Source organism: Mycteria americana, chromosome 12, assembly GCF_035582795.1.
Source record: "Mycteria americana isolate JAX WOST 10 ecotype Jacksonville Zoo and Gardens chromosome 12, USCA_MyAme_1.0, whole genome shotgun sequence".
NCBI classification, from domain to species: Eukaryota; Metazoa; Chordata; class Aves; order Ciconiiformes; family Ciconiidae; genus Mycteria; species Mycteria americana.
The window spans coordinates 16854657-16870661 of NC_134376.1; the positions used below are offsets into that span (position 1 = coordinate 16854657).

Consider the following 16005-nt stretch of genomic DNA (forward strand, 5'->3'; position numbering starts at 1 on the left):
TCTGATGATATCAACTGTAACTATAAGCAGTAACAAATATCCTCTTAGTCTATTTTAACAAAACTAGCCATCAGAGAATAGACACTTTGGTTCTTGATGGTCTTTTACAGAAAAGTTAGTTGCTTTTGCAGCTATGCTGAAAAAAATGTATAGCCCTGTAATACTGCAAATTCTTAAGCTAATATTTTGCAAAGACCTTTTTATAATCTCACAGAATCTTCTGCCTTGTTGATTAACAAGAATAATGTTTAAGCAGTTTACAAAAGCAGTAACATTTCCTTAGAAAATATTTGAGTAGACAGTTCTGGTAGCAAAGCTTGATACTTTAAAGGATAGTTATATTTTGCATTTTGATTAACTTCTAAAATAATTCCAGGTGGATGGTCTGGAAGATTTTTTAAACGATCCACTAAAAAAGCACACTCTGATCAGATTTCTTCCAAGGTCAGTCCGACAGCAGCTTCTCTACAAAAGGTAAGCAGATGAGTCAAAGTAAATGGCTCTGGGGAGGAAACAGCAGTGGTTGACTGTTTTCTCAGTTATTTCCTGTTTGTGTCAAAGAGAACTTTGTTACTTAAGACAAGGATCATCAATCTTCTAAGGATAGTGTGCCAAATTGTATTTTTCTCTCCCAAATAGAAGGTAATAAGAAACCAATAAACAATATTCATGCATGCTGTCAAGCAGTGTTTGAGAGCTGGGAGGTTCTGTCCTTCATAACTCATCAGCAGGATGTTACTTCTGTATAAAACACACTCCTGACTGCTGCTAAATTCAGAATTTAATAGAGTAAATGTTGCTGTCCTTCATAAATCTTTCAGAAGATGCCACATTTCCCAGTTCCTGCCTCTCATACATACCATTCAATTTCTACTCATGCTCTCAGTGGCATGTCTGCTATTGTTTGCCATTCCTCATCTAGGAGACTTAAAAATTGAGATGGGACTGAAGGTAGGAAGGGAAAGCAACATTAAAGGAAAGTGATTTGAATATGTGGAATCAACAGCACCATGTTAGTTTCCCCAGAAAGTCATTGTTAACGGCATGGATTTGGATCGTCAGAGGCTTATACAACATTTTGCAAACCTGCAAACATGTCATTGGTGAGTGAATAGTGCTAGACAATATCAGCTGCCGAGACTCGTGGTCAGCTCAGGTTTGCAATTCCTAACCTATTACTTGCTAAATCTTAGTAACAAGGAAACTGGATTTATGCTATTTTCTGAAATCTGTAGGCTCCATCTGATAGGTTTGTGCAAAACAGCATGACATAGAACCACGTTGTCTCTTTGCCCCCCATTCACTAAAACTTCTAACTCGGCCAAATTTGCTTCAATATTTCTGGGCTTGTCAAGTGATCTTTTAGAGCCCTAGAGAAAACTCCTGCCAAAATACAATTCCCATTTAACTGCACAGAAAAACTTAGATCTTAGTGAAGTTAAATGTGGGCGAAGCTAATTTTTGACAAACAATCTCTCAGAAACTAGCTCTTGCAGAAGTTTCCTGCAACTTCCAGAGTTTTGCCATATAAGTAGATATACAGCATGGGAAACGTTACACTTTTTGCTCTGCCAAAGCTATAAGCAACTGAAAGCAGTTTCTTGGAGCAGCAAACAACCTCAACTACAAGGATCATTGCCCAGTTCTTTATATGTACACATGTGAAGGCTTATCAGCCCATATTTAGCAGTCATGTTTTCTTACTCATGCCTTCTTTTCATAACATGAAGTTGTCTGCGGATCTGCTGGTGTTCTGACCTTGTTTAATTCATTTTTACATATGATATTTCTGGCTAATTTAGTTCTTTGCTAGCAAAATTTTAGTTAGTGTTTGGCTAAAATATTGTGTTTGTGATTTGAGGAAAGGAAATTCGGAGCTTTGGGATATTATATGTTTTCCACAGGCTGACAATTCAAACAAAAATAACACTTCAGAAATTCTAAAACTCACTATTTCAAAAAAGCAGTGGTTTCCTGAGACTTCAGGTTGCTGCATGAAAATAGCATGTTTTCTGGTATCATTTTTACTGTTTTCATGAGTGCTGATTGTAATACTCCTAATATTGCTGCAGGAGGTACATCTTTTCAGTGGTAGAAAACCTTCAAAGATTATGTTATATGGGACTGATACAGTTTGGCCCAACAGAGAAGTTTCAAGACAAAGACCAGGTAATTTTTTTTTTAAATTTAGCCATTATTCTTCATGTTTTTTGTCCAGTGAAACAAATGCAAGATTTGGGGGTTGTAATTACCTTAAATAGTTAAGTAAAATACTGATGTTTCGGATGTATATGCAAACCTCCAGTTCCAAGTGACATATTGCAAGTTGTGCAGATAATTTCTACCTCTTTCTCTGGAAAGACACTATTCAAATGTATAATGCTGAACGTTGCATGCAATAATGATCTGGGAGGTTCCAGACTGGCAGCACTTTATGAAAAATGAGCATGCCACATTCTTTTCCATCAAGGTGTTAGGCCTTGGATGTCTGACACAGAATAAAGTCACTGATCAGAGTAAAATAATGACATTCGTACACATCTTTTTGTAAATAGAGAGCACATGCAAAGGAGAAAGCGGTCCCAACATATACTTCATGAGGGTAAGAAAGATAATTTGGCCCCAAAACACATCTATTCAAATCCTGAATGAGAGCTTGTAGGAAATAGTCGCTCTCTGTGGAAACTTGGAATATCCTGTGCACAAGGGGGAAAAGAAACCGTTCTAAATCTAGAAACGAAACTTCTGGATCGCTGGCAAGGGAAGTTTGGGAATACAATGTAATAGGGTGGGGAAGGGTGTGTCCTCTATCAAGAGTACTGGTTCAAAACAGCAAAGACTGAGAAAATGCTAAGCAGTCCTAAAGTAGGTTAAATTGTGTGTCCTGCAAATTAGGCAATTTCAATGGTTTTTACCTACCAGCCTGAAATATACTGTATTTGACAGGTCTTTGTGTATATGAAGAGAAATGCTGTGATTGTCGATACCACTATCTGTGACCCCCACTATAACCTGGCTCAAAGTAGCCGCCCATTTGAGAGACGCTTATATGTTCTGAATACCATGCAGGATGTGGAAAACTTCTGGTTTGATTTGCAGTGTGTCTGCCTTAACACACCATTGGGTATGTTATAACTGTACATTCTTATACTGCAATTCCTCCTCCTTTCCTAAAACTTGAGGCAGGCTCTGTTTTGTCACTTCCAATGATTTGTTCTCGTCTGGTTGCCTTGTGCATCAAAAAAAGCTAGAATTTCTGTCCATATAATTCTATGAAGTTGAGATCCACTTGACATTTTCAGAGCAGTGTTAATGGAAAAACATTGCTGTCCTGTTAGAAGCATCAAATTTGATAATAGCCTTGTAAGATTTTATCCAGCTATGAAAAAGCTTTTTTGAAAATAGTTACTAGAATATTTTTGCCACAGCTCTCTACTAGTTTAAACAGAGATCCCTTTTCCTTAGAAAAATGTTGCTAAACTTTCTGATAGATAGCTTGAGTTAGATGAGAAGTGGAAGTTAAGGGAGTTTATGCACCCCAGTTTTTTTGAGTTTATTTTTGTGTTGGGTCCTCTTACATTTTTAAATAGGATATACAGCTGCAACAAGTATACATTATTGGGGGGAAAAAAAAAACCCCAAACCTGTAGGTAAGCGATTTCTCCTGAAACCTTAGACAACACTATGCTGTATTTCTGTAATTCAGTCAGCCAAGTAAAAGATCTGTTCATAATTTTGCCTTACTTTGCATTGAAGCAGTTATCTGCAAACAGCTCCTTACACATTTGTCAATTGTGTTGCAGCTTTTGCAGGCTAGTCAGACCATGATTACTCTTAGCCCCAAAATATGGGAATGATATTATTTCAGCAGTTGGCATATTTGTGGCAGCTTTGTTGTATTCCAGTTAAGTATTTCCCATGTTGAGCCTTGAGGGAAGAATTGCTCTGTGCTGGATTTAAGTTTATATTGAGCCTCTAGATCAGATACCTGCCTGAGATCCAGTCCTGCCCTATTGTCTTTGTAGCATGGGCAGTTAAAAAGCAGTAGTAAGTCAGAAATTGGGGGTTTTTCCTACCTTTGAGTTCTGTTATTATAAAACCATCACATGACTCCTCTGCTATATCCTAAATGTATCTCCAACATGAAGATGTCGGGCATGCAAAACGTTCACGCTGTGTTTCAGCAGTCACAACCTGCCGCGTCGTTTCTTGAGGACTGTTGCCACATTTGAATATCTGAAAGGCTGTGATCCATGCCTAGAATATCGGTGAACTGCTCAATTTTTTTTTCCTTATTAAGGGTACCAGTCTCCCATTACTTCTGCCCTGAATACAATTTTGGACAAGTTAGTGCCTTCTACTGGAAGTTAACTAGAACACCACTAGCCTCTGTGAGAAGGTAGCATGTTTTATCTAGACGTGGTAAAAATGTTAGTACTCTTTGGGAGCAGTAGTTTGCCATAGCAGGGTGGATTGAAAATGGGTTGAAGTCTTACTTCTCATGCTGATAGTCAAAACCATTTGTATGTCTAGGAGTTGTCCGCTGTCCTCGTTCAAAGAGAAGTAATCTTCAAGGGGAGGAGACTGCACTAGATGTAGAAATGGAACAAGAGTCAGCAGTGGATAAACACAATCTGGAACGAAAGTGTGCAATGTTGGAATATACCACGTATGTCATCTTCATCCTTGCTTTGTTGCTTGAATAGAGCGGGCAAAAAGAACTGTTCAAGTTTTGAGGATGTTACTCAATAGCAAAACCAGTTAAGACTCTGGCATTTCAGTGGAGTGTTCTGGGGTTTTTCTTTGTAATTTAGAGGCCATCTGATTAAAAAGATGTGTAATTAGGTATCGTGTTTGCAAGTAACTTGTCTACCAAGTAGGTTTTTTTGCTGGAGGAATGGGAAAAATAGACTTGGATTTCCTTCCAGAGTAGTACAGATGTGTGTTGCAAGAGTCTTGGGGAAAGCAAAGTCGAGAGGAAAGGAGTGCTTCCTAAGTACAGTTAACGCAAGGGAAGAACTTGAAGATTCTCTGTTCCTGTGCTTTATATCATGATATCTCAAGTACCCTGTAGCTTCAGTAGCTCTGCAGTGTCACGTTCTGAATTCTGTCCTTCTGTGTTGCACTTTGCTGCACATTGTTTATAGATTAATTTCTAATATGGTATTGGTGTATACTGGTGAAATCTGGAAGTGATCTCTGGAGCACTTCATCTTCTGCCTGATCACAACCCGAATACTTGAGAGGATTGTATACTTACAACCTGTGACAGCCGTGCAGAATGCCGGTTGTACTTCTTATATTGTGTTGTGCACTGTCGTTTAGTTTTGTCAATATTCTATTCTGTTTTAATAAACAGTCTGTTTAAAAGTATTTTCAGTTAGTTCAGTGTTACAGGTAGATATATCAAGTTATCTTAAAAAAAAAATTCAATGGAGTTGAGGGAACCTAATTCCACTGATCCTTGCTGATAGAAAAAAATTCTGTTCAGTCCACTTGTCAGCTTTCGCATATGGTCTCCGTTGTATGGTAAGAAATTGGATATCTTTTAAATTGGATATCTGGTGTTTCCTTGCAGTTAGGCTGGAGATGACTGCAACATCTTTAAGGTCAAGAAACAGTTTTTGGATTTAATTGATGATGTAATGTTATAATGAAAGAGTTGTCTATTGAAAGCTTGACTGAAATAACTTTTTCCTAGTAGCTTTCAAAAAATCTTTCATAAGGTGAAACAGGATTTCAAAAATACTCTTTGGTGGTATTACTGGATTGTCAGAGCTGTCGTATCTGCTGCATATGTAAAGCTCATTCATAGTTTAATTTTTTTTTTTTTTTTTTTGAGGAACTAAGTTTGTCTCCATGATTTCTTGCAAAATGTCATCTTATAAAGAATGAAAAAAAAAAAGTTTTGGTTTTTTTTTTTCATTCTGCACTGTAACACCACAGCAATAATTAAACAGCTCATTTGTGAAGGGTACCAGTACATCCATTACATGCTATGCATTGTTAGTTCACCCTCTTTCCAGGGAGAGAATTGCAGTGCATTGTTTTTCTGGCTTATATGTGTATTTTAAACAGCTTTAATGTATCTGTTAGAAAACTGGAGAGACCAGTGCTTGACAGTCAGTGTAAAAAAGCGTTATGATTGCCTTTAGTTCCTGTGTAAGATTTTCCCCACAGTTGTCCTGAGAAAGTTTTTCATCTGAGCAGGTATTTTGTCTAGTTCTGTGGCAGGAATAGTGCTGAGATCAGAGTTTAACACGGCCACTGGAACTTAGTTAACAATAATGAAGTTGCTCTGGGTGTAATCTTTAAACTGAAAGCTCAGTCATTAAATATCAGGGATCAAAACTTAATGGAAAAGCATTATTGTCATGCTGCTTCTGGAACAGGGTTAAGGGAAGGAGCATCTCTCTCTCTCCTCTTCTTTCCCAGCCCTATCTAAATCGGGAGGGCAAGGGGAGAGTTCTGCACATTGCACACACATCACTTAAGAGCAGCTGAGAAGGCACTCCCTACAAGATAAACACTGTATATTTTGTTACTCTTTCTCTTAGAGGCAGCCGAGAGGTGGTTGATGATGGAACTATCCCCGGAGATGGGTTAGGAGCTGCAGGTCTGGATTCCAGCTTTTATGGCCATCTAAAACGCAATTGGATCTGGACAAGCTACATCATCAATAAGACTAGGAAGGTGGGTATTTTAAAATTTATATACTGTAATGACTTTTCCAAATTTTAATATTCTTAAGATTTTGCTATCAGTATCTCAGCCTTACTGCTTGCATGCTTTCTCAGTCACGTGTCTCAGTAAGGCTTTGCATCACTGGAATGAAAGAATGCCAAATGTGGTAAATCTTGGTGCTGAAGTGAATGAAAGAATTGGACGTAAATTTTGTCTGAACTGGAGTTGATAATACATTCAACCAAAGGAGAAATACTTTATTAAGCCAGCAATTTAGATTACTTAGTGGTGACTCTTGCCTTTCTGAAATGTAGAAGTTGTCAGATGAAAACTGAAACATCCAGAACAAGGAAATACACACAGCAAAAAAAAAAGAAAATTACTCGGAAGCCCAACATAGGCAAATAAGAATGGCCATCCCAGTTCTGCCTAATGTCCTGTCTCCTCATGGTTGCCAGTAAAAGATTTGTAGGGAAGGTTGTAAGAGCAAGGTAGATGTACAGTGATATTTCCTCAGAATATTCTCCCAGCTGTCTGCAAGTTTTTGGCTCAAGGCCATTCTAAACCTGGGGGTGATGTTTCAAAGCTGTTAATAGCTTTTTCTTTCAGCATTAATTCATCTAATTGTTTTTTGGACACATGTAAATCCTTTAGTAACCACAACTTCACGTAGCAAAGCATTTCAAAGTCCTATTATGTGTCACCACTTCCTTTTGATGGCTTAAGCTCCCTAATAACTGTAGTACTAAGAGAAGCTGTGAAAAATATCATTCTCCATTACCCTTTCTGTTTTGCTTGATTTTGTAAACATCTCTTATGTTTGCCATTATCATCTCTTTTTGAAGACTGGCATCTACTAGATTACGTAACTGTTCCCAGCATTGAACTTGTTCTGCCTTTGATCGTTCTTGTTGCTGTTCTTTTAACCTGTTCTAGTTCTACTGTATCCTTTTTAAGGTTGAAATAGAATCACATAGTGCATTCAGGCTGTGGCCAACATAGCTGCATAGTGTTGCTCTCCTTCCCTAAGAATTCCTTACATTTGCTTTGCTTTTTGACCATTACCAAGCACTGAACAGGTACTTTCACAGAACTGGAAATTACCCTACCCTAAGTAGTGGTCAAATTAGAGCCTATCAGTGCATATGTAAAATTAGAGTTGCTTGTTTCTGACATCAGGCAGGACCATTTCACTCCGAATTTCATCGGCTGTTCTGTCACCTAGTTGTTCAGCATTAACAGGACCTCCTGCAGTTCTTCAGTCTTGGCTTTCCGCTCCACGTCTATGACCAACTTCTATCACTAATTAATTTCACACAAGAGAAATGGGTTTTGCTGAGAATGGCAAAACTCCTAATACATTGCAATCAGTTTGGGCTCAGATTTAAGATGGATAGAATATGGCATAGGAGACATTGACTCAGTGTTTGTGTTTGCATTTTGGTTTTGTGCTTTTTAGAAGTTCCTTTGGAATGTAAAATGCTTTGAAAAAATACTATTTTACAGAAAATTCTGCTCAGCCTCTGTAGCGGTGAAAGAATCAAGCATTTCTTTTCCAGTGATGACTTCTTTTAAACTTGAGATTTGCTGAAGTTCTAACCTTCATAATCTAATGGTCATTACAGGATGATTTAAGAAAAGCTCTAGGGCCATTCAAATATGTGGTAGTAATAAGACAAATGAATTCTTCATTGTAGCCAGGGATCTTTTCCTTTGTGCTGAAAATGTATTTCTGACCCTATTCAAAGGATACCATGTATAGTGATGTTAAAACCAATGCTCTCCTTTTGCATATCACCTTTTTGAAAACTGTGTTGTCTTAGGAAAGTACAGTTTCTGAAAACGGACTGACAGTGAGACTCCAAACCTTCTTAACAAAACACCCCCTTCCACTCAGTACTGGAGGTAAGGTGGTGATGCTGGTGGTGGGTCTGTAACTGTATTATAGCTGTTGCTGTCTTTGTCAAACCCAGTATGGATGATGTGGGTTATTCCTTGTCTTCTTATGGTAATGTAGGATCCTTCTGGGGCAGTAAAATAGATAAATAATTTCCTTCCCTATTTCTATATATATGGAACAATATTTTTTTTATCCAGTATTGATGACATGAGTTGATCCTGTCTCCTTACAGTGATCTAGGCTGCTTCTGGGGCAGTAAAATAGATATGTAAATAACTTTCTTTCCTATAGAACAATAATTTTATCCTTTGTAATTTCTGATGTGCAGTTTGCAGAAAGTCTAGAGGGACCAATGTTTTGTATGACTAGGCACTGTTAAAATTGCATAGCCTAACATTTAAGCTTCAGGTTGAATATAAAACCTCAACTCAGTTCCCTTGTGTTTGTGCACTGTACACTAGACTTAGTAATTACTTGATGATTCCTCATTTATGTGGGATTTTATTCTGTGTGAGCTGCTGAGAATGGCATGAAACGACATGACTAACAAAGGGCAAGTCTGAGAGGGCATCTGTCTTTCAATATACTGAAACTTTGGCATTTGCTCTTTATACCTTAATATTGTAGAATGCAATTGCTATAAAGCTCCACTACTGTAAATATGTGTCGTTTTAGGTAACAAAATTAATATTTTGGGAGAAGGAAAGGTAGGATCTGAGTCACTTGTCCAGAAAGAGGAATGTGTTGAAATAAGTAAAGAACCAACCCAGGATCGAACCAAACAAGTGAGAGGTGGAAAAAGCCAAAAGAGGAAGAGGCTTAGGAAAGACACTGGAAAGAAGATAAAGAAGAAAAAGAAAGGTAACTAACACATTAGGAAAAAGAAGCATTCTGTTTAATGCATATGCCTGCTGTAAGTTGCTTTAGAAAAGCTGATGTGACTGTCACATGTGGGAAATGGAAACTTACTGCCCAGCTCTTTGGGTTGCCTCTTTCAGTGAAGCGGTTCAGATGTCCTGGGGCTGTATGCTAGCTCTGGAGAAAAACAGCAGCGTGCTGTAACTGTTACCTGTATGTGAATCATGATTGCATTACTGTACTGTACAAACTAAAGAAATTCTAATCGTGTCTGCGCCAGATTAACTCCTTGCAATTCACCGTCAATTTTTGACAGCTCGCTTAAAGATTCTTCATGGAATGATGCTCTAGGTAGTCAGTTTGCTAACTAAAGTGCTTGTTTTCTCATTCCTGGGAGAGTCTTGTATTAATGCATTTTACTTTCTCAACTGCTACTTCCTTCTCTGCTTTTGTCTTTTATTCTTACAAACTCCAATCAGTGCTGATACTGCCTATGATAGGAGTTTAAATTAATCGGAATATGTAGTGCTGAGATAACTAACTGGGGTTTTTTTTCTGGATTCGTTAGAAGAGGATTCTGTAGAAAAAAGCAAAAGACTCCGCTACCATGATGAAGCTGACCAGAGTGCCCTGCAGAGAATGACACGTCTGCGTGTCACCTGGACAGTGCAAGAAGACAGTCTGCTCATGCTGTGCCGAATTGCTAGTCATGTGCTAAATGCAAAGGTATTTAGTGGGGCCTCTACTTAAGGGGTCTATGTACTGAACACACATTTCCTCAGTCCTAGGAATTCATCCGGGTTCTAATCGTCATTTTTGTACGTAAAAGCTGAAGTTTAACTCTGAACGCTTTTGTTCTTCACACAGGTAAAAGGGCCCTTTGTTCCATGGCAAGTAGTTCGGGATATCATGCATGCCAGCTTTGAGGAGTCCCTTGATAAAACTTCTCATTCCGTTGGACGAAGAGCTCGTTATATTGTCAGAAATCCACAGACCTATCTTAATTATAAGTAAGAAGGTTTCTGTCTATGTTCTAGGTATAGGCTAAATTCTCCTGAAATTAAGTGAAGGGATATGCTCCTCCTATGTTTTTGTCTTATTTCATGTGAATAAAAATGTCGACTTTTTTGCACCACAGTGCTATCAAATCTGTACTGAATTGGGAAAATTTCAACTATGTACAACACCTTCAATTGTATCTGTTGCAGAGTTTGCCTTGCCGAGGTTTACCAAGATAAAGCCCTCATTGAAGATTTCATGAATAGAGAAAATAATTATGAAGATCCACAGGTAGGAGGGAAGTATTCTAAAGGTCATGGAGAACACTATATTGTTTGGATTACTGAGTACTTGCGCTGTTTTGATTACTGTGATTTCATATCTTACCTCTCCCTTCTACCTTTAGCTATGTTAAAAATAGCATCATGGTAAAAATGCAGCGTCATTTCTATTTTGAGAGTAAAGTGGACACAGGCAGCCGTCCAAAGGCACGTAAACAGCACTTCTGTGCAACAAAAATTTTGTTTTTTCAATGTGCTTGTTTATAAACATCCATGACTGAGCATCCATATGCACTGATTATTTTTTTTTTTTTTTTTTAATCCTCTCAGCCTTCTTGTTATCTGAGCCAGAAAACATTTTTGCTCTGTAATTTCTTATTTTTTATTCTGGTTGCATGTCGAAATATTGCCTTAGCTTCTGTGGACGAGTGCAGGAATGTAAGCAAATTTCATAAGAGAAGCCTTGATTTGATCAGTCAAAAGATTTTATTTAATTTTTGAGCTTTTTATGGCTTAAATCAACCACAATTTCAAATTGAAAAGCTGTTTACACTTTCAGTGCAAACAATTCCATTTTGAATTTCAAAACTTTTTCACAGCTGGGACAATGTCACAGCAAGATTTTCTTTGTTTTTATCCAAGAATGGCAATTCATATTGTCAGAAAATCCTAACCAGTTCTGTTGTTAAATCCCTTTTTGTTTAAATGAAGAATAGTTGTTCACTGGTGAGACATCGCTGAAATAAACGCATGTGTCCCTATCCCTAAAGTCTGTCTTTGGAAGCAAATAAAATCTTGTTTCCAGAGAGATACTGGATTGTTCCTCTTGTGTAACAGGTGTCCTCCAAGCCATGATTGTACAAACAGACTTAATGGAGAACATGATAAAGCCTGAAGGGTATGAAGAGAAAAAAAGGCTTAAGCGGAAGTTCAAACAAAGCTCTAGCAAGAGATCTTATGCTGTTAATTCAGTGTAATTGTTTTTAATACGTTCATGGTGGGTTGCTCGTAGCTGTGAGCTTGATTACAGCCCTGCAACTGTTAAGTAAATCAGCAAACACAACCTCCACAGAGCTTTTTTGATGCATTCTCTGTCTGTTGTGCTGTTTCTGACTTGATAATTCAAAGCCAGCTATTTCTACTGGAATTTTCCATGAACACTTTAAAAGTAGAGGGTGTTTCCCCACTCTAAGAAATTGGGGTTGATAACATTTCTATCTCTTGTTTTCAAAGGTTTGTGCGAAGGAGTTTAAAGAGTTTGTGGAAAGACTGAAAGAGAAATTCAGTTCAACCCTGGGGAATCCCAAACTTGAGATTCCTGATACTTTGCAGGAACTCTTTTCCAGGTATTTTAGTTATGGTGCTTTTGGCTCTGCACGTGGGCTGAGACAGTGAGAGAGGAGGGCAGTTCAGAGTAGACATCTTCTCTGCTATGCATGCTTTACACCCTCTGTTGCTTGTACTCTTAGCATCCAAAGACGTTTCAGTAAATACAACAAGCAACGTTTCTCTCAAGTCCGTATTTCCTAAATACATATAACTAATTCTCAGTAATTCGCACAAGCTTGCTTATTTTAAACCATTCCTATTTTGCTAAATAAGACTTTCTGTAAACCAGAAATTCACAATGTCAGATTTTTCATAAATTGTCAAATCCTCAACTTTGCTATTAGAGATGTTGGTACTCAGGTGTAACATTTTAATGCAATAGAAGACTTCCCTTTACCATTTTCCAGATTAACTGGCCCCATTTTGTATCGCAATTTGTAGCTGGTTGCTCAGCTAAATCATCTCAGTGCTCCTAACTGTGGATACGGAAGAGCACTCAGCTTTGTATAGCATTCTCCAGCCCCAGATCGTCAAGCTTTTTCATGACAAATAAGACTTGGAGAGAATTGTGAAAATTTGCGTCTCAAACCATTTTATGATAATAAATTTAGTACCTTTGTAAATTTTCTTACTTTGGGAAGAGCTGTACGTTACAGCAAAAGCGCTGCTGATGGTAACTGGGAGTCCAAAACCTCAATAGAAAAGCAAGTCCACAGAGTTCTGTACTGTCTCCTGTCAATGTGTTTTATCTTCTTGTCAGCAGGTAGCTTAGTGGAGTGAAGGAGATTGATCTGGACAGTTCTTTTAATTTTTGACACTTGTGCTGAGGGCTGCTGGAACAGATAGTTCCCCTGCGCTGCTTCAACACTTGCCTTATTAGCAGTTGCGCTTGTCAGCCTCTGGGTTTCACGGTTAATACAGAATCACAGACTGTTACTTTTGTTTCAGTGTTTTCCTTTCCCCTCCCTTAACTAGATTTCGAGTTTTGGCAATCGGAGAAGACACAAATCAAAACACAAAAGAGGATAGCCTAAGCAGGTGAGTAGTAGTAGCACCCTTTTTTTCTCATTAGGACTCCAAGGTCATGTCAGCCCTCACATCAGTGAAAGTCATATAGTCTTCTAATCCAGTACGTCTTTCATCTGTTTGTTGCAGATAAATTTATTAATAGAAAAATACTTTCACAAGGCTGTACGTACCTCTGACATAGGTTATAGATTTGATGAATAAAATGACAGCAGCAATGCCCTTCTCAAAATGGTGGTCTGTTAGCATTAGGACAACAGTGTATGTTTTCTTTGTGGGCACTATACCTTAAGAGGAGGAGATGTTAACAAAGAAAGCTTTGTTTTGTTTTGGATTATCTGGACTGATCCAAAAATTCAGGGTGGAAGGTCAGGGAAAATGTAACAGGCTCCTTTACATGAGTGATCCTCAGCTGTAGTGATCTCATGCCTTTATGCATCTATTGCAGAAGCAGGTGATTGACTTTTTATATTTTTGTGCTAGTTTAATAGTTAAGTACCTCATGCTCAAAAATCATTGTGAATAAACTCTTTTTCTTTTTCTTTTCTTTTTTTCTTTCAGTGTCTATGATATTCATTTTCTAGTGCTACAGAATTTGATTCAGAGCACTTTGGCACTCTCAGATAGCCAGATGAAATCTTGCCAGTCATTTCAGGTACAGTATCTGGACCAAACTTTGCTGGTCATACAACTCTAAAGAGTTTCTCCTTCCTACTTTGATATATTCCTTTTTCAAATGGGAGAAAAGAAACCCAGAAACTTAGATTTGTATCCATTCTGTGGGGATTATTCTCTTCTGCTTTTAGGGAATTATATATTCTAGGCAGATTTTCAGTATGTTGCTTTTCTTTCTGAGGATGAGATTGCAAGATGTGAGGTTGAGGCAGTCCCCAAAAACCATATGAAATAAACTCCACATCCCTTCCACTGGGTCAGACTGTATCATGATTTAGTGCCCACTTGAGCAGTTGGAATTATGCTCTGGAGGAGATATCACAAAGACAGTCCTAGTATCCAGCTGACACTGGTGTTGGGAAGCCTCTCCTTCAGTGCTGGGGACCACAAAAATATATCATCTATCAGTCAGGCATTTAAAAAAATGAAGTTAGAAGTTCAAAGGGAGTTTAATATCTTATCAGCAGGAAAGAGTGGAGCCTAGAAAGCCAAGCTCATGGAAGCAAACGTTCCTGGTAAAGTGATGGGAAGAATCTACCAAAATGCATTGCAGATGAGCATTTTTTACATATATAACTCTAGTGGGAGCCTGATCCCATTTTGAATATCAAGTGTTCTGTAGTATTTAGTTAATTTAATTGGCATTTACTGTGGAAAGCCTGGAATCCCATAAAAGGAATAGAATAGTGTAGTTAAGTGAATTTATATGTGTCATTTACATTCTGGCTTGTAGCTCCATATTAATTTAGTTAATGTAAACCTCAAGCAGGTGAGGCTAACAGTGGATTCAGAGCTAACACTGCCTTTTACATTGAACGGGGGTTTTTTGCAGACATTCCGTTTGTACCGGGAGTACCGGGATGACATTCTTGTGAAGGCTTTCCTGGAGTGTCAGAAGAGAAGCTTGGTCAATCGCCGTCGAGTAACCCACACACTGGGACCAAAGAAAAGCCGGGCTTTGCCTTTTGTACCCATGTCATATCAGCTGTCTCAGAGTTACTACAGGTGAGTGTCGGAAAGGTCACTGAGCAAATAAAAGAACCTACCCAGGCATGCTGGGCATGGAGGAGAGAATACACATGAAGTATCTAGAGCAAAGAACCTGACCCATCACAGCTGAAGCTGAAGAGATGAAGGTAGCACGTATGTATGTTAGCCCTTTATTCAGTTAGCAATTAGGGCCATACAGGGAATAGAGCCAAGTTTGCTGGGCACGCCTTTACAAAGACCTATGGAGAGGAGAGGTAGCACCAAAGTTCTAGATGTGGTGGAAAGATTTCTTTAGTACTCTTGTCATTCTGATGGTTGCTTGCTTTTCCTGTCCTGTTACTTGGTGCTGCACTGCACCTGGATGTCAGGAGGGGGGAGAGTTTAACTGTAAATGTATTCAATGCTCAAGCAGAGGATGAGACCTTTGCTTTGTATTTGCTACATAGTACCTGACCTTTTTGCCCCTCATGGTGCATAAATACGGAATGTTCTGGAACTAGTAAAAGGACTGTGAAAGCAGATGTAGAAGGTACTTGGTCACCAGCTCCAGCATGGAACTTCAATTATTTGGCTGCTCTGTGCTACCATGGGTCTAAAATTCATATACAGTAAGAACAGATTATGAAAGCTTTGTGCCTCTCTGAATTTGTCTTTTTGTCCAGAGTTTTTACATGGCGGTTTCCCAGCACAATTTGTACAGAGTCCTTTCAGTTCCTCGAGAAGCTCAAGGATGCTGAAAAATCAGACCAGCCAGATAACTTCTCATTTAAAGATCAAGAAAACAAAGCATCAGAAGGAATGATTCCATTTCCTATGGATGGACCTGGTGGCCAGTGTGTGGCGATGCTTTCCCTGTTCTCCCTGGGACTTGTATCTGTGAATGTGAGAATCCCAGAGCAGATAGTTGTGGTGGACAGCACTATGGTGGAAAATGAAGTGATAAAAAGGTAAACACTGTTATTTCTATTAGTAAATACGGTGTGGGGGTAGCTTGAATGAACTTGGACAGGCATTAGCATTTTCTGCACTGTATTGTGGCATGTTTTACTGTGATACTGTTTGGACTTTTATTTCTGAGTGAGCATTCTGCAGTCTTAATGGCACTTTAGTTAGTGCCTGTCATTATCGCCTTGGACTGCATTTGTCTTCACATATGTGACATTTAAATTGCTAGGCACTTCATTACCATCAGAGCTAATGTGGAAAGGAGAGCAGTGTGTGCTAGATGAGCGTTTTCATCAACATTCTACCTTCGCATTTCAA

At 38.5% G+C, this 16005-nt stretch overlaps 1 protein-coding gene across 4 annotated transcripts in view; it reads left to right on the forward strand.

Moving 5' to 3' along the window:
* Positions 1-16005, forward strand: part of GTF3C1 (general transcription factor IIIC subunit 1) — a 44801-nt gene that overhangs the window by 19357 nt on the left and 9439 nt on the right. For all 4 annotated transcript variants that reach the window (XM_075515378.1, XM_075515380.1, XM_075515379.1 and 1 more), the window contains exons 17-31: positions 377-474; positions 2073-2169; positions 2947-3124; positions 4534-4669; positions 6558-6693; positions 8508-8589; positions 9260-9445; positions 10011-10168; positions 10310-10452; positions 10651-10732; positions 11956-12068; positions 13027-13089; positions 13639-13732; positions 14585-14757; positions 15405-15689. In XM_075515378.1, the coding sequence (XP_075371493.1) occupies positions 377-474; positions 2073-2169; positions 2947-3124; positions 4534-4669; positions 6558-6693; positions 8508-8589; positions 9260-9445; positions 10011-10168; positions 10310-10452; positions 10651-10732; positions 11956-12068; positions 13027-13089; positions 13639-13732; positions 14585-14757; positions 15405-15689 (2024 nt within the window). The remainder of the gene's footprint in view (positions 1-376; positions 475-2072; positions 2170-2946; positions 3125-4533; positions 4670-6557; positions 6694-8507; positions 8590-9259; positions 9446-10010; positions 10169-10309; positions 10453-10650; positions 10733-11955; positions 12069-13026; positions 13090-13638; positions 13733-14584; positions 14758-15404; positions 15690-16005) is intronic.